The sequence below is a fragment of the Acomys minous genome (assembly GCF_964271855.1).
Source record: "Acomys minous genome assembly, chromosome: 7".
In the NCBI taxonomy this organism is placed as follows: domain Eukaryota; kingdom Metazoa; phylum Chordata; class Mammalia; order Rodentia; family Muridae; genus Acomys; species Acomys minous.
Window position 1 is genome coordinate 72,347,810 of NC_140488.1, and position 26,196 is coordinate 72,374,005.

General features: G+C 42.6%; 1 protein-coding gene and 1 long non-coding RNA gene across 4 annotated transcripts in view; one reads left to right on the forward strand and one right to left on the reverse strand.

Annotated features, from left to right (window-relative positions):
- The window catches only part of LOC311602371, a 43,782-nt gene continuing 17,586 nt past the window's right edge, over positions 1–26,196 (reverse strand). Inside the window, exon 4 of one of the 2 annotated variants that reach the window (XR_014780735.1) lies at positions 1–5,089. This is a non-coding gene — a long non-coding RNA (uncharacterized lncRNA). Of the gene's footprint in view, positions 5,090–14,222; positions 15,133–26,196 lie in introns of those variants that run through there. The other variant, XR_014780736.1, reaches the window with a different exon arrangement.
- Positions 8,697–25,660, forward strand: LOC311602367 (uncharacterized protein). 2 transcript variants are annotated; one of them, XM_084790315.1, is made up of 6 exons: positions 8,697–12,970; positions 14,081–14,211; positions 16,135–16,222; positions 16,382–16,525; positions 18,011–18,227; positions 18,675–25,660. In XM_084790315.1, the coding sequence occupies exons 5-6, from the start codon at positions 18,167–18,169 to the stop codon at positions 19,562–19,564; spliced, it is 951 nt and encodes a 316-aa protein (XP_084646441.1). In that variant the 5' UTR covers positions 8,697–12,970; positions 14,081–14,211; positions 16,135–16,222; positions 16,382–16,525; positions 18,011–18,166; the 3' UTR covers positions 19,565–25,660. The 2 variants fall into 2 exon arrangements, with proteins under 2 accessions (XP_084646441.1, XP_084646442.1); XM_084790316.1 differs by lacking the exon at positions 14,081–14,211.

The window sequence follows — 26,196 nt, forward strand, 5'->3', positions numbered from 1 at the left end:
TTGAAGGGATCAAACAGAAATGCCCAAATGAATTTATTGAAGACAAATAAAGAGCTTTCGGGCTGGAGAGATGGTACAGAGGTTAAGGCACCTGTTGTTGTTGACCTTTCAGCTGATCTGGCACCGGATTCTGGCTTCTGTGGACCATGGTGACAGATGCAATTCACACTCATGCTAGTGGAATATTCATATACATTAACATAAATGGTTTCAGAAAGCTCAGAACATCAAACGAGTCATGCAAAACATGCATCATACCTGAGCCCCTTGCAGGTAAAGTAACGTGGCTGGAAGAAAAGCCACTGTGGCAGTTACAGGAGGTGACACACCACCAGACCCGTGTCCACTGAAAATCTTTGGAGACTTAGAATTCCCAAGTAATTGACTTGTTACATAAAGTAATGGAAGTGAAGTGAGTAAAAATGCTTCTCTTTTACACCAGGGTCTGTAAGACATTATAGCTATGAGAAGGTGTCTCAGTATTCCAGTTTCACTTAAGAGTTAAGAGGATGTATAAATAGGAAATTTGATTCGTGTATTTGGAAGTGAATAGTGGTTATAATGCAGTCACATCTGGATAAAGGCACCAGGCAAGTTTATGTAATTACAAGTCATAGCTAGTGAGATATAACACACCCCTTGCAATAGTCCGTTTATTAGAAGCAGGAGTCACAGAAGGAACAGGTCACACAACTTCAGCAGCTTTGATCTTAATTTTTCTATTTAATTAGTTTCAGAGAAAAAACAGAAAGGCCACATGCAATGAAGCAATCTTGACTTCATCGATTCTGACAGGTGGCTGTGGATGTTGACTTGAATTAAACTTTACCTGAATAGCACATTATTCTTTCTGCTTTGGTTCTTCCTGATCCTTTTGCTTCCAACTCCCAAGTGCTGAGATTCAGACATGAGCTACCCACCATGCCCTATGCCTGACTCTGCAACATCATTTAAAACCAGGCGTTTTGACACCTCCAGCATGACATTTTGCTCAGCATGGACTAGTCATGGCTTTTGTTGTGTGTCTTCCTCGATTTCATTTTATTTACTATTTATCTGAAGAATTCTGGTATGGATTGCACTAAATGTATAGATCGGTTTTAGAAAATATTCTCTTGATTCATGAACTTTGCAAGTGTTTCACCTTTATTTTTTTCGAGACACGGCTTCTCTGTGTAGCCTTGGCTTTCCTGGACTCGCTTTGTAGACCAGGATGGCCTTGAACTCAGAGATCCCTGTGTCTCTGCCTCTCGAGTTCTGGGATTAAAGGCGTGGGCCACCACACCTGGTTTCATCCATCTTCACATTCTTTTTCTTTAAAAGCAGTCCTGTTGTGTTTGGATGCTGCTCCCTTGGAGTCATCTACTACTTCTCGCTTCCTGTCTGTCCTACTCTTTTTCTTCATAGATCCCAGAGTCATGAAAGAAAGGGCTTGATGAAGTCTAAGACCATATACTTCAGAGTCTTGTCACTTTCTGCATACTGGGAGGCCATATTTAAGTTTCCTTTTTCTCCTTGCTTTTTAGTGATGCCATTGCTTCTTTCTTGACCCCTAATCTACTTCTTCTGATTGTTGACGCTTACGCGGAGAAAACCTCAACCTCGCTATCTTTCCCCAAACGCTCCGCGATAATATTTTCCATTTGGGTGTTGAGTGAATTGCCTGCTTAAGTGTGCATGAACTGAAGTTTAACACGTACCACTTCATACCTTCTTCTATTTAGACTACAGAATGTCTCCCAAGCCTGGCATTACTGGTGTGCGCTAGGATAAGGAGGTCTGTAGGAACTGGGACCATGTAGAAGACAGAGCCTAAAGTCAACTCTTTGATTTGATGGTTGTTTCTGTAACATGGCTCTGCCCACTTCTCACTAGTAATGCTTTTGGGATGGCAGGAGGGGAGTGGATTTTCATGTGTTGCTACTTTTCGCCATCAACGTTTGTATTAACATTATTACCTCGAAGCGAGGCCAACTCCTTCAATGAGAGGAAACTGCGCACTTCTCTCCCACCCTTTCTTCTAATACTGAACATAGACAAAGCAGTCTCTGCCTTCCAGTTCAGATCATAATCTTTCTGGACTCCTAAGTAGGGCTGCCAAATGCCTTTGAAAGATTCATGCCGCCACCTGCTGGTTTATTCAGGCTGTGTGTACTGCTTATTTATCACTTTCATTTTTTTGTTGTTGTTGAGACAGAATTTCTTCATTTTGTAGCAGAGATGTTCTGTCCCAATCTGAACCACCGTGATAGCTTAGTGAAGGGCAGGTTCTTGGATGGTCCCTAAGCAGGTCGATTTTGTAGACATTACTCACCTGATGCATAAAGGCAACTTTGAATCGGATGCGAGTTATTTTCCTTAGCTAAATCAACATGACAATGTATTCTTTGGTTTCCTAATACCTGGCGTGTAATCTCTTTCAGGTGGATATTCACTGTTTCTCTGTTAACAAAATTTGACAATTCCGCTATGCTAACAGTTTCTCTGGGGCAAGTATGATGCCTCTTGAGCTATTCCCTCAACCTTTGTTTTGACTTTTAGGAATTATTTTCCATTGTTGCTAGTGAGAATACATCTTTTCTGCATTCCTGGTCGAAGGTTTGGAGTTATCACATTCCCGCCGATAGTACAAAAATGGGTAAGACCCAAAAATTGGAGTTTAAGCAGTGCAAACTCACAACCAATACTCTGATAGCTTACGAGCCAAGGAGCCATTTTGTGAAGCAGTTCCTCTTTTCCGCAAGCTCACCAATGAATTTATAAGAACTTTTCGTCTCCAACATAGGACGCTGTATACGGTAGGATGTCCAAGTAGAAGACATATGGAAAATTTGCATAAACATGGTGGGTGACCTCATGTACATTATTTAACGTATATGTTCCTTTCCCATAGCTTTAAATTATAAGATAATTTCACATAAAATAATGGAAATTTGGTTGTCCTGTCATTGGGTTTGTGTACCGCCATTTTTAATCTTCATTTAAATTTTTAATACTATAGTTTGCGCTAAACTTCCGATAAGATGTCGGACCTTAATCTTTGTGGCCACTCCTCTTCTGGTCTCCGCCTTCTGCGCCGGTCAGTTAAAGGCGTGCAACTGCTTGCTGCAGCCATATTTACTAGTCTTCCGTGGATGTGAGGTCCCTCCGTGGTCTCGCTCCATTCTAAGTGGGTTTACGGGAACATTTTTAGTTCCCCTACCACCATGACATATGGTGTATTTAAGAAAATACATCAAAATTGCATTTTTTGCGTGTGAATTTTTGATAGGTTCTGGTAAGGTTTTCTTGACACGACCTCCATATTTTTTTGATTTTTTTTGATTTTTTTGATTTTTGCGATCTTTTTATGCAATTTTTCATTTTTAAGGACTATTTCTTTGCCATACGTTTTGGTTGACACCTCTGCTTGGTGGACTTACCGTTCTTTTACTCTATTTCTGTATTTTTGCCCATCGGGGCCACGGATACCTGTGTGTCCTCCCCACCACTTCACGCCCAACGGGGCTGTGGCTGGATACTTATGTGCCTTTCCATTCTTTCTTCTCTTCTTCTTTTTCTCCTTCTTCTCCTTCTAAACTTGCCCATCTGGGCTGTGGATACCTGTTTTCATTCTTTTTTTTTTCCTCCTTAGCCCATCGGGGCCATGGATACCTGCTTTTTACCAAAAAACGTATTTCTTGGTCCATCGGGACCTCGGATACCTGCGTTTAGTTTTTTTCCTTGCCGATCGGGACCTCGGATACCCGCGTTTAGTCTTTTTTCCCGTCGGGACCTCGGATATCCGCGTTTAGTCTTTTCCCTTGCCCATCGGGGCCTCGGATACCTGCTTTAATTTTTTTTTTTTCCTTTTCCTTTTGCCCATCGGGGCTGTGGATACCTGCTTTAATTTTTTTTCGTTGCCCATCGGGGCTTTTGGTGGATGGAAATATGTTGGTTTTGTGAGTTATCGCACTACCTGGAATATCCGTATCTGTTCTTTTTCTGCTTGTTGCTGCTGCTGATCGTTTGGGGCTGTGTGAGTGAACCTATGGCTTAGAAAAACGACTTTGCGCTTAAGCTGAGTGGGTGTTCAGGGCGTGGAGAACCTATGTCCGCCATCTTACAGTTGCTGCGTGACACGGCTATTCGCGAGCCAGTTACGCCAAGAATTAGGGAGCCGAGGACAGGGACTGGACAGAGGCAACCACGTGCTCTGCGCTAGCTAAAGGCTTTATTTTATATGTGCGGGTTTGGACTTGATTTGTGGCTTTTGGGGAATCGTAGTAACCGGAAGCAGAAAGCCAAGGAGCGCTCGCGTTCGCGTGTGGTGTTAGGCGGAAAGAGCAGGGGCTGGGGGCTGGTGCTTGATACGGGGATGTCGAAATCGCTGTGGGGGTTCTGCCCAGCTCTAAGGGATGCTTGTTAGGTTCTACAAGATGGTGGCTCGGGTATCGCACCCGAGGCTCGACAGCCCAACCTTTATTCTAATGCGCAGCATTTAGTTCGTACAAGAAAAGATGGCGGCTCCAGCTCTTGCTGCAGGAATAACGCAGTGGGCTTTGTTTTTCACTTATCAGTTTCCTGGTTGAGTTAGCCTGGGGACAATGTGGCACGTGCTCTTGAGTGTCTAAGATGGCGGTGTCATGTGACCAGCCCTCAGCGGGTGGGTTTTTTTTACGTACGATTTTGGCGGGTCTTGAGCAGTCTTGGCGGGCTTTATCCTAGGTGAACTTGGTGCATTAATATAGCGAGTGGTTGGGTCTACCTTGTGCCACTCGAAGATGAGGAAAAACCTGGTTGGAAATGTTGGCTGCTGCCTGACTTAATCAACCAGAAATGGGCACTACTTTGGAAATGTTGGTTGCTGCTTGACTTAACTAGCCAGAGATGGGCGCTACTACTTTGGTTGAGAGGATTGAGATAGACTGTGATGATGACTCGCTGTCCTGTAAGGACTCGAGTTAGCTTGGTACCTCACATCTGTCTTTAGTCATTGTACTTTTAAGTGGGTACCCATGCTTGTAATTCTAACAGTTTTGCATAACGATCCGATCCGACAGACTGAGGCTGGAGGTTCCTGGGGTCGATGTACGTTACATGTTGAAACCTTAAAAGAAAGAAAAGCATCCAAGGTTATTTCAAAGACAGTTGGTTTGTCTCCTTGGTCTTCTATTTGTCTAAGAATGTCTCTTATAGTGCTCTCTATATGGTGGTGAAAGGTAAGCCTCACCCCGTTCCTTTGTATTGGTTCAGTGGCCTAAGACTAGTCTTCTCACTCCCTGGCCTCTGATTAATGTAGCACCGTGATTGGCACGCCTGCTGTGGGCATAGTGGTGACCTTGGCCAGAGCTATAATGGATCACAAATCAGTGGCTGAGAGGTGGAATCCTACCTTCTCCAGAGGATCATCTACCCCAGGGCTAATGCTGGGGTTGGATTTTGATTTACTTGAATGTTTTGGATGTCAGTGATAAGTCTGACAGTGTGGTTCGCTAGTGTTTGAATCTAAGGCTGAAGTGATCCCTATAAAAATATATTTAGGAGCTTTGTCTAACTGTAGAATTTGTTTTAATTGCCTTTAGTGAGTTTTTGCTTTGGAGTCACTAACTTTTTTGGCAGATGATACTCAAACTATTTGGCACTTAGGTTTACTTTCTTTCCAACTGAGCCATTGAACTACTCTTAAATTTTGAGTCTTCTGACACAGATACTGTTAATGTAAAGTTACCTCTGTGATTGACTATCAAAAGGAGTATTTGAAGATCGACACCAGTCCAGGCTTTTGCTTTTGTTGCCATCCTTGTTGCTACATTGACCAATGTCTTTACATTAGGTGGGAGCCTTGAATTATAGTGGTCTGGGTACTCTATCAGACTTACTATTGGAATATTAATGCCCACATTCCAACTTTCTGTTTTCCTGACCTTGTAGTATCCAGTTTCTCCTCAGGCCCAGAAAACAGTGCTACAGCTGCCCCAGCCCAGCCCAGCCCTAGCCCCAGCCCCAGCCCCAGCCCCAGCCCAGCCCCAGCCCCAGCCCCAGCCCCAGCCCCAGCCCCAGCCCCAGCCCCAGGCCCATTCTCCAGCTGTAGCCACATTCCCATAACTCTAGTCCCCTTCTCGGAGACATCCCAATCTTCATTGATTCAGTGCTAAAAATACAGTGCCCATTACTTATCCTGCAAAACTGAGATATGCTCTCTGTCCTTGCTCTATGCTGACTGCTTGAGTCACGGCTTTCACTTTATGCGTACAGTCGTACTTTACTTGTCCATGGACTCATAGTATATAATAAAGAACTCTTGCCCCTCATATATCAAGAAACACTGACTGAGCAAGAGTTTTGTATCAGAGAATTGCCATCAAGGCACCATGTCCTACGTCTCCTTTCCTTAAGGAAGGAAAGACCGTTCTGTCGTTGCTGTAGTTGTCACAGTCCCAAGTTTCTGGGCAGTACTCAGCTTTTTTTCTCACATACTGTCTTGAGCACTCTTTTGCACTGAGTAATTCTAACTGTCCAGAGTTTATCCATTGGATCAGACTGTAACTAGTCGATCTCCGAGTGCATCCAGCAAAGGGGCAAACATGAGTCCGCTATCGGACAGTTAGGGTGCTCAATACTAATTCTGAAGGCCTTGGCCATTAAATGGGACACTAGATAGTGCTTGTATGCTGGCCCGGGTGCTATCACCCTGGGTCAAATCTTTTAAATTGATGATGGACACAAATTCATTTGCACGTGGTATTGCATACTAGTTCCACTGGCTTCCCTTATTTCATCCAAAAACCTCTGCACAGCTTGTGTGAGTAATCCTAAGAACTGAAATCTTTGCTCAAGGTCCTTTGCTTTATGCAAACAGGGTGCTGATTATCTAAATAAAGCCTCTTATAAAATTGTGCAAAATTGCAGTTGCTCGTTTCCTTCTGTTACTAATCAGGATCCCATACTCTTTCGCCCTAATGGGTGACAATAGAGGGGTGCCAACCGATAAGGTTACTTCATTGCTTTGGCCTTTTGGTTGTACTGGGGATCAAACATGTGCACACTAGTATAGAGTCTTGTACATGCTGGTAAAGTGCTCTGTAATAGCTACAGCCCCACCCTGTGGTGGTTTGAGAATAGTCTCTTTATCTGGGCTGAGCCAGCACGCAGTCCTTCTGCTTCTCAGTCCCAGTTACTGGAATTACAGGCATGTCCACTACCTCTGCCTGTGTTTGTGTGCACAGCTGCACTTGCCCCTCTTCCTAAGCATTGGATAAAGAAAGCAAACTCAAGTCATTTCTTTTGTCTTCAGCAAGACCTTTGAAATCAGATCCAGTCTGTTCTGTTTTGATTTCCAGAGTGCCCTGGAACTTACTGTATATAGCCTGGGCTCAGGATCTGGCAAGTGCTGGCAAAACTGCTATCTACCTCTATGGTTGTGAGTGTGCGTGCATCATTTTGCTGTAGAAGCATGCATCTATAACACCTTATCCATTTGTATTGCAGCAGGAGGTTCCTAGTACTTAAGATCCTTAACGTAGTGATCGTGCACAGTGTTAACTGTCTTGTACATATTCTCATGTCCACAGTTGTGCCTTTTAGATCAGGACTCCTGTACGCATCAAAGCAAAGGGGCTCATTAACAGAAAGCCTCTTTCTTGAGACTATACATTGAAATGGTTCCAATATTGTCAATGGTCCTTCAAGTTACACTTATGTCTCTGATCATTCATATCCTCTTTGCTATTCACTTAAAGCCCCTTTCTGAAACTTTTTATGAACAGAAAGGCAACTCGAGGGGCAGTTTTACCCTCACTTTACAGCACAGGTGTTGACCTATAAGGTCCCATTCTGTGGCTTGCTAATGATGTCTGATTGCATTTGTCCTTTCTGTTCACTACAGAAGGAAACCACTGCCCACTCTTCTGCCCTTCCCTTTCAGCAGGGAACGCACATGGCCAAACACCTTCATGGTGGTGTTGACCTATAAGGTCCCATTTTGTGGCTTGCTAATGATGTCTGATTGCATTTGTCCTTTCTGTTCACTACAGAAGGAAATCACTGCCCAACCACTGCCCACTCTTCTGCCCTTCCCTTTCAGTAGGGAACGCACATGGCCAAACACCTTCATGGTGGTGTTGACCTATAAGGTCCCATTTTGTGGCTCGCTAACGATGTCTGATTGCATTTGCCCTTTCTGTTCACTACAGAAGGAAATCACTGCCCAACCACTGCCCACTCTTCTGCCCTTCCCTTTCAGCAGGGAACGCACATGGCCAAACACCTTCATGGTGGTGTTGACCTATAAGGTCTCATTTTGTGGCTCGCTAACGATGTCTGATTGCATTTGTCCTTTCTGTTCACTACAGAAGGAAACCACTGCCCACTCTTCTGCCCTTCCCTTTCAGTAGGGAACGCACATGGCCAAACACCTTCATGGTGGTGTTGACCTATAAGGTCCCATTTTGTGGCTCGCTAACGATGTCTGATTGCATTTGCCCTTTCTGTTCACTACAGAAGGAAATCACTGCCCAACCACTGCCCACTCTTCTGCCCTTCCCTTTCAGCAGGGAATGCACATGGCCAAACACCTTCATGGTGGTGTTGACCTATAAGGTCCCATTTTGTGGCTCGCTAACGATGTCTGATTGCATTTGCCCTTTCTGTTCACTACAGAAGGAAACCACTGCCCACTCTTCTGCCCTTCCCTTTCAGTAGGGAACACACATGGCCAAACACCTTCATGGTGGTGTTGACCTATAAGGTCTCATTTTGTGGCTCGCTAACGATGTCTGATTGCATTTGCCCTTTCTGTTCACTACAGAAGGAAACCGCTGCCCACTCTTCTGCCCTTCCCTTTCAGCAGGGAACGCACATGGCCAAACACCTTCATGGTGGTGTTGACCTATAAGGTCCCATTTTGTGGCTTGCTAATGATGTCTGATTGCATTTGTCCTTTCTGTTCACTACAGAAGGAAACCACTGCCCACTCTTCTGCCCTTCCCTTTCAGCAGGGAACACACATGGCCAAACACCTTCATGGTGGTGTTGACCTATAAGGTCCCATTTTGTGGCTCGCTAATGATGTCTGATTGCATTTGTCCTTTCTGTTCACTACAGAAGGAAATCACTGCCCAACCACTGCCCACTCTTCTGCCCTTCCCTTTCAGCAGGGAACGCACATGGCCAAACACCTTCATGGTGGTGTTGACCTATAAGGTCCCATTCTGTGGCTCGCTAATGATGTCTGATTGCATTTGTCCTTTCTGTTCACTACAGAAGGAAATCACTGCCCAACCACTGCCCACTCTTCTGCCCTTCCCTTTCAGCAGGGAATGCACATGGCCAAACACCTTTATGGTGGTGTTGACCTATAAGGTCCCATTTTGTGACTTGCTAATGACGTCTGATTGCATTTGCCTTTTCTGTTCACTACAGAAGGAAATCACTGCCCAACCACTGCCCACTCTTCTGCCCTTCCCTTTCAGCAGGGAACGCACGTGGCCAAACTCCTTTATTTTTGAGCAGTCAAACTGCAAAACTGTAATGGCCACAACCACATACCTTGAATATTAGTGGGCATTAACTGGACATGTCTAGTTCCATTTGAATAAGATCCTAATCTCAGACCCTTTTGCAGTACAGCAAGGATCACTCATCCCTTGGCTTCTCCATCTTCTCTGGGTATAGGATAAGGATATTCCCTGCTTTACACTCTCTTTAATTTCCAGGAGTGTCCATTACTAAATATTACTTAATAATGTCTTAATATTTGTATAAAGGGTGTGGGTTTAATTGACTGCTATATCCCTTGAACATTAATGTAAATAATAAGGACATGAGTCTTTGACTTTAATAAAAATATCTGGGCAGTTAATGTGCAAAATTGCGGTTATCCAGAACCTTATTACTGTTAGGACCGTTGTATCTCTTGCACTACTGCAAAGGATACTGTTTATCTCACAAGGTCCCTGCTAGTGGACCATTAATATATACAGTGGAACTTTTCGTTTGTCTTTGTCAGTAGACAAAGGTCATACTCCTTCACCCTTTACTTGCAGTACATCGGAGTATCCTGATCAAGCAAGGTTGCCTTCTTTGGACTGTTAGTGTGTGGCATGTAGTATATATTATTATTATATTATTATATATTATATATTATGTATTATATATTATATGCATGCATTTCCTCCTGCTCTGTGCACTTGAAAAGGATCCCACTAACTTCCTTATCACCTTCAGCAGGAAGTGTTACTACAGACTTTCATTTGGAAAGTTCACATGAACAAATAATAATGTCTGAGCACTTCTCTCGGGACCCCTGTACCCTCTACCTCTCTGCTTTACAGCAGAAAGAAGTTTTTATGAAGCGTCCTTCATTTGGACTTTAATGTGCGTTAGCACAGCTGTCCGTCGTACCTTTGGAGTCGGATTTTACATCCTTCTACTCCTTGGACATCAGAGGCACATTAGCAATGTGTGAGTACTTCTCATTGGTATGGACACTACACTTGCACGTGTGGGCCTGTACAGCAGCAAAGGTTCTGAAGGTAGTTCTTACTAACTAGGTCTTACTAGCAGCCTGGGGCTGCTGAGGAGCAAAAACTATTCACAACCTCAGCATCTGGATAATTACTGTGCAAAAATGTCAGACTTCTGTGCTGTTTTTGCATGACATCAAGGCTGCTGACCAACTAAGTTCCCAGAATTACCATGCCCCCCGCCCCCTTTGCATTAAGGCGGATACTGCTGGGCCACTTAAAGTTCCCAGAACTGTTTAATGAACATAGTGACTATGACCAATGGTTTGCTTTCTTTCCTAAACTTATTTTGGGACTGTTAGTAGGCACAATGGCAGTTCTTGATGGCTTATTTTCTACTCTGACTTGTTGAGCAAATGCCCTCCTCTAATCTCCCATTGGCATAATAAAGTATGCTTATGCCCTGTACACCAAACAATGACCCATATTTCCATCCCTATTGCATTGTTCTAGTACATAAAATCCTAAATACTCACTATCTCACACTTTATACAGTCTTCCTTCTGCCCAGCCCCTAACTTGTCCATGGACCACTCTTCTGGATGACTAATTCTCACAATCCAGTCATTAAAGAAGACTGTACCCTTCCCCAATCCCATTACTGTCCCTTCTGCCTCCTGGATAGGATTGACTGGACAATGCCCTTCTCTTGACTTAAAGTCAACAGTCCCAGAAACCATCATTTTACCCACTTCAAATGGCTGCAATGTTTCCATTGACCTTTCCTTAGTCCTATCCCCACTGAACAGAGACACCTCCTCTTCCTGCATTGCCCTGAGTAATGTCAATGATTACTCAAAAGCTACCTGTGTCATTAATGAACGCAGTAATGATTGATTATCCCACTTTTCAGCCCATCTGTCCAAGAGCTCCCTACTTTGATTTATTTATACACATGGAACATCAAAAGCCGGCCGAGACTAGGTGGATGAACCTTCGTACTTGCATTTCTTAAGTACTCCAATTCTAATTGCTGGTACATTCTAGGGCCAGGAACTAACTTCCTGCCTACCTTCATTAATGGCTTTATGTGCAAAATATTCCAGGCAAGTCGCCTAGCGGGCTTGATGGCCACCTTATATTTGGGGCTTTCCTTATATGGTATCAACTGAAAATTGTCTCCCAGAGAAGGAAGCTTTAGTGTTCCTCTCTTCCCTTCTTCCTCCTGGAGCCAACTGCCTGCTTAAGAAGCTTAAACTGGGTGCTGGAGAGGTGGCTCAGAAGTTAGGAGCACTGGCTGCTCTTCCAAAAGTCCTGAATTCAATTCATGGTGCCTCACATCTATAAAGTGATCTGGTGCCCTCTTCTGGCATGAAGGCATAGATGCAGGCAGAACATTGTAAAATAAATAAACCTTTTTAAAAAAAATGTAAGCTTGTTTTTTGTATACTGCTATTGTACAATATCAACTGCCAGAAAAGTTGGTGATGTTTTTATTCTTTAGGAAAGGATTTGGATCATAACGTAGAATCGATTATGTGATCATTAGCTTTTCTGAAGTTAAAATAGACGTTTTATATTATGTCTCTGGCAACCAAGCAGATTTTACTGAGAGTGCTGAGCCTGTGGCTAGATCACTACAACTGTTGCTACTCCAATACCATGAAAGCAGTTGTAGAGGAGACTGCGTAAGACCAGTATAATTGGGCTATACTCAAGTTTAAAACACAAAAATCAAATCTTTGTGTGGCCTTTGGTATCATTAACTTTTAGGAAGACAACTAAACTTTGTAATCTTGCCTGCATATCTTGTCTGCATATTGAACACCAGCCCTTGCGTCTTTTTAAAAGGTGGCTGCGAAAAGACTAGCCGAGAACATGTCAAGTTGTCTTTGAATATTATTGGCCATCAATCACATTTAGTTAATTCACTCTACTCGCCATTAAATTCTGGCAGTACTTTGAAGCAGCTTAAAAAGAACCATCCTAAACTGGGAACTTTATCTTAGAGACAAGGGGATCGGTCTCCCCACTTTGCATTTTAAAACACATGGCAAGATCTAGAGATCTGCCTAGTAAAAAAATCTCTTTCTCTAGTGTAAAAGGTGTTTTGCGGCCGCCGAGTATTTTTTGTTTTGAAGTGTGTGTGTGTGTGTGTGTGTGTGTGTGTGTGTGTGTGTGTGTGCGTGCGCGCGCGCGCGCGCGCGTGTTCATGCCTGCGCGCTCCTTGAGTACCTACTTATGCAGTCACATGGTGATCAGACAACAATGGAAGCTGGTTCTTCTATCTTGTGGGTCCTGGAGACCAAACTCAGATCATCAGGCTTGGCAGCAAGGGCCTTTACCCTCCTTGCCATCTTGCCAGACTGCTGCTGAGTAGTTAATGTGGCATTGCTGATGAAAATAAGTCATCACAACGGCAGGTCGTCAAAGTTATTGAAACAGGACAGTATTTTTCTGAGGATACCAAGAACTTCACTCAGCTCAGGACCCAGTTACAGAAGACTCTGGCCGTTTAGAACACAGTAAGTGGTACTTTGTAGCTGCTAAGCTTTTTCCCACTGTTTTTTTTTTCCAGTTATTTATTTTATGTACGTTGGTGTTTTGCCTGTCTGTCTGTCTGTCTGTGGGGGTGTCAGATCTTGGAGTTACAGACAGTTGTGAGTGCCATGTGGCTGCTGGGAATTGAACCCTGATCCTCTGGAAGAGTAGTCAGTACTGCTGCTCTTAACCACTGAGTCACCTCTCTAGTCTCCCCACTGCATTTGATTTTTCTCTTATGTGTCACCCACTGAAAAGTCCATGTGGCTGAGAAAGTCGGTAGCTCTTCTCATCTTAGGCACAGTGTGTGTGTAGGGGGGGGGGCAAGGAAACGGAAAGATGAATATTGTGTGCCCAGCCTTATGCCAAGGTACACCAAAATAAGCAGGAATATCTTACGTAATTTCCCCCCTGAGATGATTGTAACATAAACACGCTTGACATCATTTTAGAAAACGATGGCCAAGTACTGTCTTACATGAATTGTATTTTAGCAAGTCTATGAGGGCTGGAGCTCATAACTTCTTAAAGAAGAAAGTGTGCTTGCTTTGCCCCAGGGATTCAGACTATTCCTAGTGCCATCTGAGTAGTCTTGCTGATGATTTGAATGCCATCTGTTTTTAACCTCTTGGAAGCATGGGAAAATATAAAGAGTAAAGGACCCTGCCATTATACTTGGCTATATGCCAAGGGTGCAAAGGATGGTCCACTCAGTCTCAGAAACTTGAGCTTGGGAGTTAAGCATAGGAATGGGATATAAATTTGATAATTATGTTCTGCATTTCTGCCCCTGAACAGATGACTATGGGTCACAGAGCTCAGAGATAATTTTGTAGCTTATAATCTTTTTAGCAAAAGGGAAATGAAGAAGCATACATTTGTTTGTTTTTAATGAGCCGATCTCTTTTTTAAATGTACATTGTTGTTTTGCCTGCATCTGTGTCTGTGTGTGAGAATGGGTGTTGGGACCCCTGTCCTATGGAAGAGCAGTCAGTGCTCTTACCTGGTGAGCCATCTCCCTCCCTAGCCCCAAGAAGTATAAGTTTTATGAGCAAACTTTGCTGTAATTTCTTTCTTTCTTTTTTTTAATACAGCGTTTCTCTGTAGCCCTGGCTGCCCTAGACTCTGTAGACCAGGTTGACCTCAAAATCACAGAGATCCACAGCCCCGCTGGAATTCCAGGCATGCACCACCCCACTGGGACCCGCCATACAATTTTCAACAGGTACTTTAAGTTAAAACAACAAACACTTATTCCTTTTTTTTCTAGCTGAAGAAAACATTCTTGCCCATAACAGTTAGACTTTTTGCATTTGCTTTCTTTTGCCTTTGTGCGCATGCAAATGATCTGTAGCACCCTAACCATCCGTTTTACCCCTGTGTAAATTCCCTCAGAGCTTGTTTCCCACACTCAAATGTTTACCATTGTCTGGCTGCCTTGGGAATAATGCATATTGAGGTATTGAATCTTTGGGAAACAAAAACCATTCCACTGTTTTTCTAACTCAAATACAAGTAATTCTTCAGAATGAAACATTTTTTTTTCAAGGAACAACTTTTTCTGAGTGTTTGGAAGCTGGGCTTGGTGGCCCACACCTTTAATCCTAGCACTCCAAGGCCAGTCTGGTCTACAAATAAGCTGTTACACAGAGAAACCCTATCTCAAACACAACAAAACACACAAAACCCCAACCAAAAAAAGAATGAGCCTTCGGGCATTGCAGAGAAGGCTCAGAGCACTGGTTGTTTTCCCAAACTTTAATTCCCACCAACCTCATGGTGGCTCATAACCATTTCTAATGACAGCTGGTGCCCTCTTCTGGTGTGCAGGCACACAAGCAGGCAAAATACTATATAAATAAATCTCAAAAACAAACAAGCAAGCAAAAAAAAAGACAGCAAACTGTCTCTGTCATCTTCTCATTTGGAAAGCTACTAACCTGTACTCCCGGCATACTCAGGTAATTAATTTTATTCCTTCTCAAGTCTCTGGGGTTGAAGACCAGGTTGCTTAGTCTTACAATGAAGCTTAGTTGTTTAGAGCTTAAGATGTTTTTAGGTCTAGATAGTTGTTTTAAGTTGATAGAGATTGATTTACATTCAGAATTTTAGACTCACCAAGATAGGAAAGATGTTTTCTTTAAGGCTGTAAAATACAAATAGCCAAAACACTAAGAACATAACATTCATATAGTTCCTAATTATTTCATAGTTCTTGGTGTAGTTTGTTGTATATATGTGCAATAACATAAATGTATGTTAAAAATATTTAATAAAATTTTTTTAAATAAATTTTTTTTAAAAAATGAGCTTTCTCCCAAGCTGTCAATGGCTTGTCCCAGACTTTCAAGAATTTGTAAACAAAGAACCCAGTAGAACAAGTGGATAGGAAGATAGATGCTTATGAAGCACACCCTCATTAAGTGGTGGGAAATGGAAATGGTGATTGGGCAGAACCAGACCAGCTCTCTGCATGTGCACTGCCATAAAGTAACCTAGCCCCTGCTGAGCCTGTGTCCTGCCTTCCCAGTCTAGTGAAAACCATTCTGCCTGTCCCTTACTCTTAGTGTACTGGCTCACCCCAGGAGAAAATGGCTTTATTGTGTAGTCACCAGGGGCTTGTTACTTAAGTTTAAACAAAACACAGAAAGAAAATGCCCTCCCCCCCCCCTTTTTTAAGGGGTGGAGTGATTGGAGAGATGGCTCAGAGGTTAGGAGCCCTGGCAGTTAATGGAGTTTTTGGCGCCCTCTTCTGGTGGTAGGCATATATGCATGCATGCAGGCAGTTCGTCTTTTAAAGAAATGAAAGGTCAGCTGGGAGTGGTGGTGCTCGCCTTAAATCCAGCGGAAACAGGTGGATCACTGAGTTCGAAGCCAGCCTAGTCTACAGAGTGAGTCCAGGACAGCCAGGACAATAGAGAGAGAAAGAAAGAAAGAAAGAAAGGAAGAAAGGGTCTTTGAAATGTAGACATGCTTTTCAATTTCAAAGACTCTCATGATTCTTAAGAACTTGGGGATCCGTGAGAATACCCACACCTGGAATTCTTACCACCAGTAGGTTCTTAGCACCAATACAAGAAACACTCGTCCGTGAATATGAATATCATGTTGCTAATCATCAAATTATCATTTGGAATTTGTTTTCCAGGGAAGACTCTGGAGTTGGCTTTGTGCCCCTGACTCAAGAAGGATGGCCCGGTTTTAGAGGAGTGATGGGTGCTGGACAGCATCCAAAGGTACTGGCTTGGGGTTGATTGTTTGGTTGATGGACTAATCTCTGCCCTTAAGGGTCTGATGTGTCGGGTCATACTTCCTAGATAATTCGTTATCTTTTACCAGCTGGGCCTTTCTCAATGGTTTTTGTAATCTAATGAGAGCGTTATCTTTCTTCACAGGGACAATCCGACTCTGCATGAGACTCGAGGATGGCCAGCAGCTGATACAGGCTTCATTCCAATTCAGCACATCTTTCCTTTTGAGACACTAGACAAGTTCCAGCTAATCGGAACAAATGACTTGCAGGCCACATGGAGAAAAGGGTACTTTGGCAACTTCCTATTCTTGGGTTTCTCTCCTGTTTTAAGGGCTTTTAATTTTCTGCAGCTTTTTTTTTTTAAAGCAGAGCCAGCAATTCCCACACCGTTTTTTTTTTTTCCTTGCATGCAAACATGCATTTTAAACCCACTGTGTATTTAGTCTATTTTCTTTATCCTCAGAGATGGGCTCCCTGGAGGTGGGAAGGGTAGTAGAGATATCTGATTTCCAGTTCCTCAGAGAAGAATGAGGGAGGCGAATCAGTAGAGCACTCTCCCCTTCTCCTTGCATGGTCAGTTAGCTAATGAGACGCTCACCTTCTGATTAGGCCTTGAAATCGTTCCCAGCATTCTGTGACCAACTTGAGTCTGTTACAGTTCTGCTTTGAGATGCCTAACAGAGTACCAGAGCAACGAAGGCTCGTTTCTGGCACCTTAGCCTTTTGTACTTGATAGAGTACATACGGCTGTTGTCATAAATGGCATTTCGCAGGCTTGTCACAATCCTGGCTTCTCTGAATAGCCTTGAATTTTGGAGTTCCAATGCTACACCAATTGCTACATATGCACCATAAGGACTGAGCTAAACACAATTCAATTCACTTTGGCAGTGCTCTAACTTGTTGCTATTAGAGAAATGCCCCACAACCACAAGGTGACAGGCATGTTGATTAATGTAGGTGTCACCGGTTTTTAAATTACACTTCTCAAAGATGTCAGGGCCAATAAGAACTCATTGGATCTGGAAGTTTTTTTCCTAAGGGGCTTCATAGCACTCTTTGTTTAGAAAGATGGGCTTCTTCCACTGGTTTCAATTCTAATTTGCTTAACCCTTTTATCCCCAGGGTATTTGAATGTACAATGGCTTTAATAACCTATACTCTAAACTGGGCATGGTGGCGCATGCCTTTAATCCCAGCACATGGGAGGCAGAGGCAGGCAGATTGCTATGAGTTTGAGGCCAGCCTGGTCTACAAAGCAAGTCCAGGACAGTCAAAGCTACACAGAGAAATCCTGTCTCAAAACAAAACAAAACAAAACAAAAACCAAAAACAACAAAAAAACCAAATGCATAATCTAAAGGATTGCTCATTGGTGGATAATGGAGAATAAAGGCAGGAAAGAACTTGGGATTTATTATGTACACAGTGCTCTGCCTGCATGTACATCTTCATACCAGAAGAGGGCACCAGATAACATTATAGATGGTTGTGAGCCACCATGTGGTTGCTGAGAACTGTACTCAGGACCCTTGGATGAGCAGACAGTGCTCTTAACCAGCGAGCCATCTCTGCGGCCCGGGTCGGGCAATTCTTATGTCACTAAAATAAAGGTCTTCAAATCTATAAGGGTCCACCATCCAAGCCACCCCTACTCCTACCTCCAACTCCCCAGCAGCAACAACAACAAAATACCTGACTTATTACAACTGCTGGTTACTTACTACATACTTGATTTCAATAATTTGTTTTTCTTTCGCTTCTTTTCTAGATTTCCCCCCTTGGAAGCATGGGCTTGTTGCTTTGCAGTGCTGGTGACCTGTTCCCTTTGAGGATCCGTTGGTGGAGATGGGGCATGAGGATCCTCCAGGGGAATAGCTCACCACCACTGGGGCAACAGGCCTAGCCTGGGAGATTTTAGTGGGACATGTTCCTGAAGCCAGCAAAGAAGATAAAGAGTCAAAGACAGTCACTGTACATCCAAATAGGTAAGTTAGTTTTTTACTTGTCATCTTTCTCCTTTTTCCCATGTCTGCTTTGAGAATAACAGCTTCTGGACTAACAGGGAAGTGTCTCACTGTACTTGGAGGTGTAGGGTAGACCTGCTTATGACAGTGCCTATCAAATAAAATGTATGCGCTGGTGTTGCATAATGAGACCATTTGGCACAACATAGTGCGTATAAACATTCACTAGTGAGCAGAATTGACATGCTCCATTGGCTCTATGCTAAGAAATCCTGAAGCTAATATTTGCATAAGCAGAAGACCATCTGCCTTATTAGGGATTGTGATTATTATAGGAGTAACTAATATAGGTAATCCTGGGTACACGGGTAGTTTACTGTACTAATGGCACCTTTTTTTTTTCTCTTCCCTGTTTCTCTTCTTACCCTCTTTCTGTTGGACTTTGATTACTTTTTTCCATCTTATAAGTGTGTATTGTGCTGTGTGTCTATTTCTTTTTTATGTTTTGTGTGTCTAAATACTTCTTTGTTAGATCTTTCTTCCTTGCTTTGTGTCTGGCTTCCTTGTTTCATGTGTCTATTTCTGCCTGGTTTTGTGTGTCTAAATCTTTGGTGCCTTTGTTGCTTTGTGTGTGTTTCTTCTTTGATTTGTGTTTTTCTTCCTTGCTTTGTGTGTGTTTCTTCTTTGATTTCTGTGTTTCTTCCTTGCTTTGTGTGTGTTTCTTCCTTGCTTTGTGTGTGTTTCTTCCTTGCTTTGTGTGTGTCTCTTCCTTGCTTTGTGTGTGTCTCTTCCTTGCTTTGTGTGTGTCTCTTCCTTGCTTTGTGTGTGTCTCTTCCTTGCTTTGTGTGTGTCTCTTCCTTGCTTTGTGTGTGTCTCTTCCTTGCTTTGTGTGTGTCTCTTCCTTGCTTTGTGTGTGTCTCTTCCTTGCTTTGTGTGTGTCTCTTCCTTGCTTTGTGTGTGTTTCTTCCTTGCTTTGTGTGTGTTTCTTCCTGCTTTGTGTGTCTTTTTCCTTGCATTGTGTGTCTTTTCTTGCCTTATATGTCTTTCATCCTTGCATCGTGTGTCTTCCTTGCATTGTATGTCTTTCTTCCTGCTTTGTGTTTTTTCTTCCTTGCATTGTGTGTCTTTCTTGCCTTGTGTGTCTTTCTTGCCTTGTGTGTCTTTCTTGCCTTGTGTGTCTTTCTTGCCTTGTGTGTCTTTCTTGCCTTGTGTGTCTTTCTTGCCTTGTGTGTCTTTCTTCCTTGCCTTGTTGTCTTTCTTCCTGTTTTGTGTGCCGTTCTTCCTTTCTTTGTGTTTTTTCCTTCCTTGCGTTGTGTGTCTTTTTTTCTTGCTTCTCTGTTTTGATGTTTGCATCTTAAATGTCTCCTCCCTTTCTATGTACAGTGTGCCTTTCCTAGTCCCGTATTATTTGTCTTACTAATTTCTTTCTTGTAGCGCTTTGAACTTTGTTTCATTTTCTCTTCTGGTACCTGTGTGATCTGTGTCTGTCTTGTTCTTTGTTTTTTCCTAACTGGTTGCTTTTCTCTGAGCTCTTTTTTCACTCTGCCTTTCACGACTCCCTCGTATGCGTCCCTCTTTGCTCACCTTACTTGTTATTCTGTGAACTCTGTCAGCCCTGTGACTCAACACTTCACACTTTTCTGTTTACTTCTGTTTACTTCCTTTCTGCCTTCATTGTACTGTTTTCTCTTTTTTCCTTCTATGCATCAGTGTCTCTTTGCTGTTTGTGATTCTCGCCATTGCTTTGTGCTTGCTTGTATTCTTTCTCTGCTACTTCCCCAACTCAATGTCACCTCTTATCTAATGTAATCTTCTTTTGCACATTTCTGTGTGTGTGATGTGTGACGACAGCAGGGCTTCCTAGCCCCTTTCCCAATAGGTACAGAATGTCACCCATGGAACTGTTCATCACATCGGACTGCCCTTCAAAACACAGCACCCCGGCCAGGATTGAAGTAGATCTGAAATGAGCACATGTATAAGGCCCAACGTGGAGGATGGATGGTTTGTGACTTGAGACTTAAAAGGACCAAGATACATAGAAGACCTATCTGAGCTGGATGGAGGAGGAGCTGGAGGAGGGCGCGAGTCTTCTTAAGGTGGATGGACAGGATGCTGACAACCCATAGGAGAGGGACCGTTTCTACAGGACACGTGAAGTCTTAAGAACTGAGACCTACATCATAAGATACAACTTGAGATAAGCTCAAGTCCAAATGGACAGAAGGTCTATGAGATAAAGTTTAGAAACTGGAGGCCTATGGCCCAAGACCAAGGGGACGTCTGAAGATGAGACCCCCAGAACCCCAGCTCCTTCATACTGTTAATCCCCCTTCTCTTGGGACATTTTTCGGACTCCTTTCTATTTCTTAGATTTCCATTTAAGTGAGCAGCATTTGAGCTGTGCTTTTCAATATTGTCATTTGCCGTAAAGGAACAAGTTCTTAGATTGACCGTGTTGTGCAAGGGTCTGTTTTAAGCCTGATTTTAGCCATTTGTTAAAGTGTCGATGTTCTACAACTTCCATTTCTCTTCACATCTGCTCCACTTGAGAGAGAGAGAGAGAGAGAGAACAAAATCCAGCCAGTGCATAATCTCATCAGATGCCCTAGGCTGATGAGAGAAGGAAAGCATCAGGCTGTTAAGGGGAAACAATGTCAGGCTATCTAGAGAAAATATGAAGAGTTGCTCCAGACCAGTGAGAAGAATTAGACAAGCAATATGCAGATGTGCCAACCTCCTGAGAAGCGCCAGCCAGCATCACCTTCCTTCTTTGGGCTTAGGTGAGCAGGGTATGGCATTTCTAATAATGGGAGCAGTGATTAGGTTTGGAACAGTATAAGATATGAACTCCCTGCTTATAGTAGTGGCTGAGTAGTTTGGTGCATTTCCCTGGGTTTAACACCCGCCTTTAGGATTAATGGTGAGAGAATCTGGGGACTATTTAACAGACTTGTCTTTCCTGTGCCCTCCTCTTCCCCTTTAAGAGGGAAGTTACTTAAATGATATGAAAGAAATAAAGTATCGTGCTCATAGCACATTGGCAATCATACATAGTTAGCATCTGAAAATGTAATTTGAGGTTTTACTGTAAGTACCTGAGACTTTGTGGGCCGCTGCTCTCAATTGTATATTCTTTTAAAAAGAAAAGACCTTTTCAAAAGGTCAGAACTGCCCACTGGCCCACTGCCTGCACTTGACCAAGCCCTGCGATAAATGCCAAGGACTATGTCTGATAACATCAACGTCCTTCTCTGTGCTGAGTGCTATGGATGTGATGCTTAACTGGTCACTTCCAGGTAACAAAGTGTACCCATGTGCTTTGTAAACCGTAAAGCACGCTAACACTTCTAAGCGAATGTTGATGAACGAATGCTGTTATCCAGTCCATGCATTCTGCTGTGGTACATGCTATAGGTACAAATATTGCTATAGGAATAATGAATAAACATGCTTTGGAAAAAATATTATATAAACATATAAGGCTCGAATGGAGAATAATCCATATACTTAAGGCCAATGTGTTTCCGCTACTTTGGTGGTTCTCAGTAAAATATAACATACCAGGTAGCAGGGGGGAAAGAGTCATATGGAAACTGACTTTAAACTACAAAATATGCCACAAATGCAAGTGATTACCCTATTGTAATCACCTTATGATTTACCAAATTCGATGCTCAGCACCAGGGATAACAAAGGGACACATTGTACCACAGAACTAAAATTTAAGAGCACATTCTAAGTGCTTTGTAAGCTAAAGCACTAGATAGCTCCAGGTGCACAAGTGAATGAATATTAACTCCTCCCTCTCATGCATCAGGCATTGTTTTGGGTGCATGAAATGCAAGGTAAATTGTCTTGAGTAACTCTGCCATGAAGTTAGAATGTTCGCATACTATACTATTTATTTGCAAGGGATGAGATAATGCTCAATTGAATCAGTCTATACTTTGCTGATGAGGGCAAGTTAATAATACTTCTGTATTAATTTGCCCGGGTCATGTTATGACCGTGTGTATTTTCTTGACTATAAGGCACTTTGGAAAGGGAAGACATGACGCATACAAATAAAACTGCCTATAAGACAGGCATGGTCTCTATACAAAACTCTCATTGTACTTTTGGCCCACGTGAGAATAGTATAGAAAGCTCACAAGCTGGGTGTGTAGTATATACTCTGACCTCAAGCAGCTAAAGCAACAGGACCAATTGAGCACGGAAACTTGAAGCCAGCCTGGGAACACAGTGAGATAAATCTCAAACCAAGAATTAAATGCCTGTTGAATATATATATATGTCAATACTGGTTGTCTACCATATATATTCTCTCATGGACACTGGAGAGATATGCAAACTTATACTCCATTGTGCCCACTGCTCAGAGTAATGTGTACTGTTGGCTTTTTATGAACTCTGAGGTACCTTATAAACATAACAATTCATTTTCTTATTTGACGCTAATTTGCAGGCTTTTAAAATTCTGCCACATTTATTATACTGTGCAAATAAAGTAATTAAGTACCTGTGAATATATGAGGCATTCATCATCTGATGAATGTGACACCGGATGACAATCATTTATTACGAACAGTGCCCTTGCTAGGCATTGGGATGCAAGACAAAGCATTCTCGTGTTTTGTGTGTTTAAAGAAATTACGTGCAAGATTAATTTATATTTTGTAAGCTGCCATACATATACATATGTATGCAATATTTGCCTAGTAAGCAATGATTATTTTATTTTACCCCCAGATGTGGCAACTGGGGGGTACAAACACTCATTACCATTATTATTAACCCACAGCAAAGATCTGTGTGTGGAGCTTTATGAAGTGTGCAGTTCCATCAAGCCAGGACCTAACTGTTGGCCTCATCAGTGAACAGTGCTTACTTTTTGAGTATAATCTTGGCTGACATTTACTCAGAATGCTTCTCGCCTAATATATGCATCTTACTGTGGTGCTTTGCAAAGATTGCTTGCTATCATTATGAAGTACTCACAGGCCAGGACCAAAGCTCCATTTAACTTAAGTGATGAAATGAAAACAGAGAAAATATGGATTTAGCAAACTGTATGTTGCACCAAGTAGACTATCCTGTCTAGAAGGATAAATACTTCCTGGCTGGCTTCATTGAAGAGTTGGATTAAAAAAACAAAACAAACAAACAAAAAAACCTGTGCTTTTTCCATCCAGTTTCTTAAATGTTGAATACTGCTGCTGGAGATAAATTACCAATGCCTTTCCAGTAAAGGTGTTACAGTAAAGGGCCAGAGTCAGGTGGTCCCAATAGCATGGATACCAGGGACCAGAAGGACAGAAAAGGGCCCAAGCACCAGATGGTACATACTCAATGTGGTCCAGAGCCTCCCCAAATACACATGCTGCCTGGGGACCAAGTAACCAGAGCATTGTACATTCAAAGCACATCGTCTAATAAAAACACTGTTTATATGGAATATCCTAATCTAGGTCCTAAAACTAAAATGTGAGGTGGACCTAGTACAGATCAGAGATCATAGCTGAAGAGGAGACACCAAGACATGGCCTCATACCATACAGTCCAGGCTGGTTCTAATTGGTGAGTCTCCTGCCACAGCCTCTCATGTGCTGAGATTACAGATGTGCGAACCAATGCCCAGCTTGGAGAATAGAGCTGATTGCTGGGCAAATAATTTAGTGGCTCTTTGCCTGAAGGTGGTGTTATGTTTGATGAATTAATCAAACAGGTCTGGTCTAGAAGACCCACTGGATTGACCTAAAGATTTTGAAAACCAAACAAAGGCCAAGATTCATTCTGGCTAAGGAAGCCCCAAAGGTCATTTGCTCGTTGGCCTACCTTGGAGGAAGGATAAGGGGGACTTAAGGTCTGCCCTATAATTAGTTACACATTCTCCTTTTCTTACAGTTGAAGTGTTTCAAAGGAGAATCAAGATGAATCAATGATTTTGAAAGGTATTTGTTCATTGCCTGGCTCAGAATCAAGGAGACATGTGAGCAATAAGAATACTAACACAATCATCAAATTTAAGTACAGAGCTGGAGAGATGGCTCAGAGGTTAAGAGCACAGACTGCTCTACCAGAGGTCCTGAGTTCAATTCCCAGCAACCACATGGTGGCTCACAACCATCTATGTGATCTGGCGCCCTCTTCTGGCCTGCAGGTGTACATGCAGGCCGAGCATTGTATACCTAATGATAAATCTTAAAAAACAAAACAAAAGCAAAGCTTAAGTCTAAATAAAGGGCAGTTCTTAGTGCTGAAAACAAGGAAGACATTAAAGGACATAACTCAACGTATACTTTATTTATCTCAATAGCACATAAGACATTGCAGCTCTCACTCTAGCTGGAAAAAACAACATGGTGAGAAGGAATTTAAAAAATATATAACTTTCCTTCTCGTGGACATGCTTGGTCAAGTGGGAATAACTGTGGCTCTCTACTTCTTGAACTACACATATTGTAGAGGATGCTACTGGAAGCTAAATGAAACACACCTGTTCCAAAAGGCACGTGGTGTGACTCACAGGTGCCTTAAAAATCAGACTGATGCTCTTTATGAAGGAGAAATATTAATTAGCTCAAGCACTTTCTAGACTGGAAGACCCTTGCTTTTAACAGCCTCTGGTTAGAATATAGGAGGAAGGTTACTACTCATTCATTTGCTTCCCTTATGCACCTACTCCACAGGTATTTGCACACGAGGCTCTTAGGCCTTTATTTGGCTCCTGACCCATGGTAGAAAGAAAGAAAAGAAAGGAAGAAAAGCAAATATGCATAGCTTCCCCCAGGGAACTGCTGAACTTTGGGGTCTGATTTGAGGAAATGGCACAACTTAGTCCCCAGGTAACATGTAGTGTGAGCCCTCACCCTCACCGATGCTTTGGCCACTGCAATGAGCCAGAAGCTGGGTTTTGTGGCAAGCCTGCTCTTAAAGTTGCAGGAGCCCTCCGCACAAAAAGAACTTTTCCAAGTTTCTAGACCTTGCCTTATTTTACCTATGACTGTGACCACTACTGGTCAGGAGGGATGACAGCCACCTCACTCCATAACCTCAGTCTCCTTAGTATTATCCTGGGGGAAACAAACCCATTTTTGAAGTGCAGCAGGCTTTACAATATATTGGCACATTTTGTCTGGCTTCAGCTTTGTATCTTCCACGCTAAAGCTTGTGAAGTGTCTGAATAGGTCTGTCATAGTCAGGCAGCACATAGGGACTTTAGAAACGTTCTCCTCAAGGCTTGCTGTGGTAGAAACATGCCAGTGGATGACGATAACATGCTTGCATAAAATTGAATAATTAAATTGAAAACAATTGGAAAAATTGGAGGAAAGAAAGGCCAAATCAAAAGAACTTGAAAACAGATGCCTTCTACAAGGAGGACCGACTGCTTTGACCATTTTGGTTTTTCTTTCACTCAGAGGGTGGGGCTGGAGGATGAGTGAAGGAAACGGTCAAAGCTATGTCTAAAGGGCAGCTTACCCTTGCTCTCACTTGGTCTTCGAACCAACATTATTGCTATCTGGACCCTAAATTGGGGACTGCTTTTTCTTGACTTCAAAGCAGTTCCAAACAACCAAACACTGTTGAGAAGAGTTAAATGTAATGTGTTTTTACCTAATGGCGATCAGCTAAGCCTTGACTCAGATGGGAACAAAATCTATTAATTCAATCAAAGTGACCTCTTTATCCAAGTTGCCTTAAGCCTATGGTCACAATTTGCTGTGAGGAAGCTTATGTATTGTAAATCATGCATACTTTCAAAGTATCTAGACTTCATTTAGCAAGGCAGTGATGACAGCCACAAATGGAGAAGGAAACAGAAAAGTTGATGGAGCCAGGTTGAAGAGGTCTGGGAGTTTTTAAAGTTTGTTTGTTTGTTTGTTTGTTTCTTTTTCATTAAAACTAAATTGGACATCAGACTCGGTTGAGGTGCTACTAATATTAGCTTGTAGGGATAGGGCTACTTTTCTGGAAAGTACAAAGG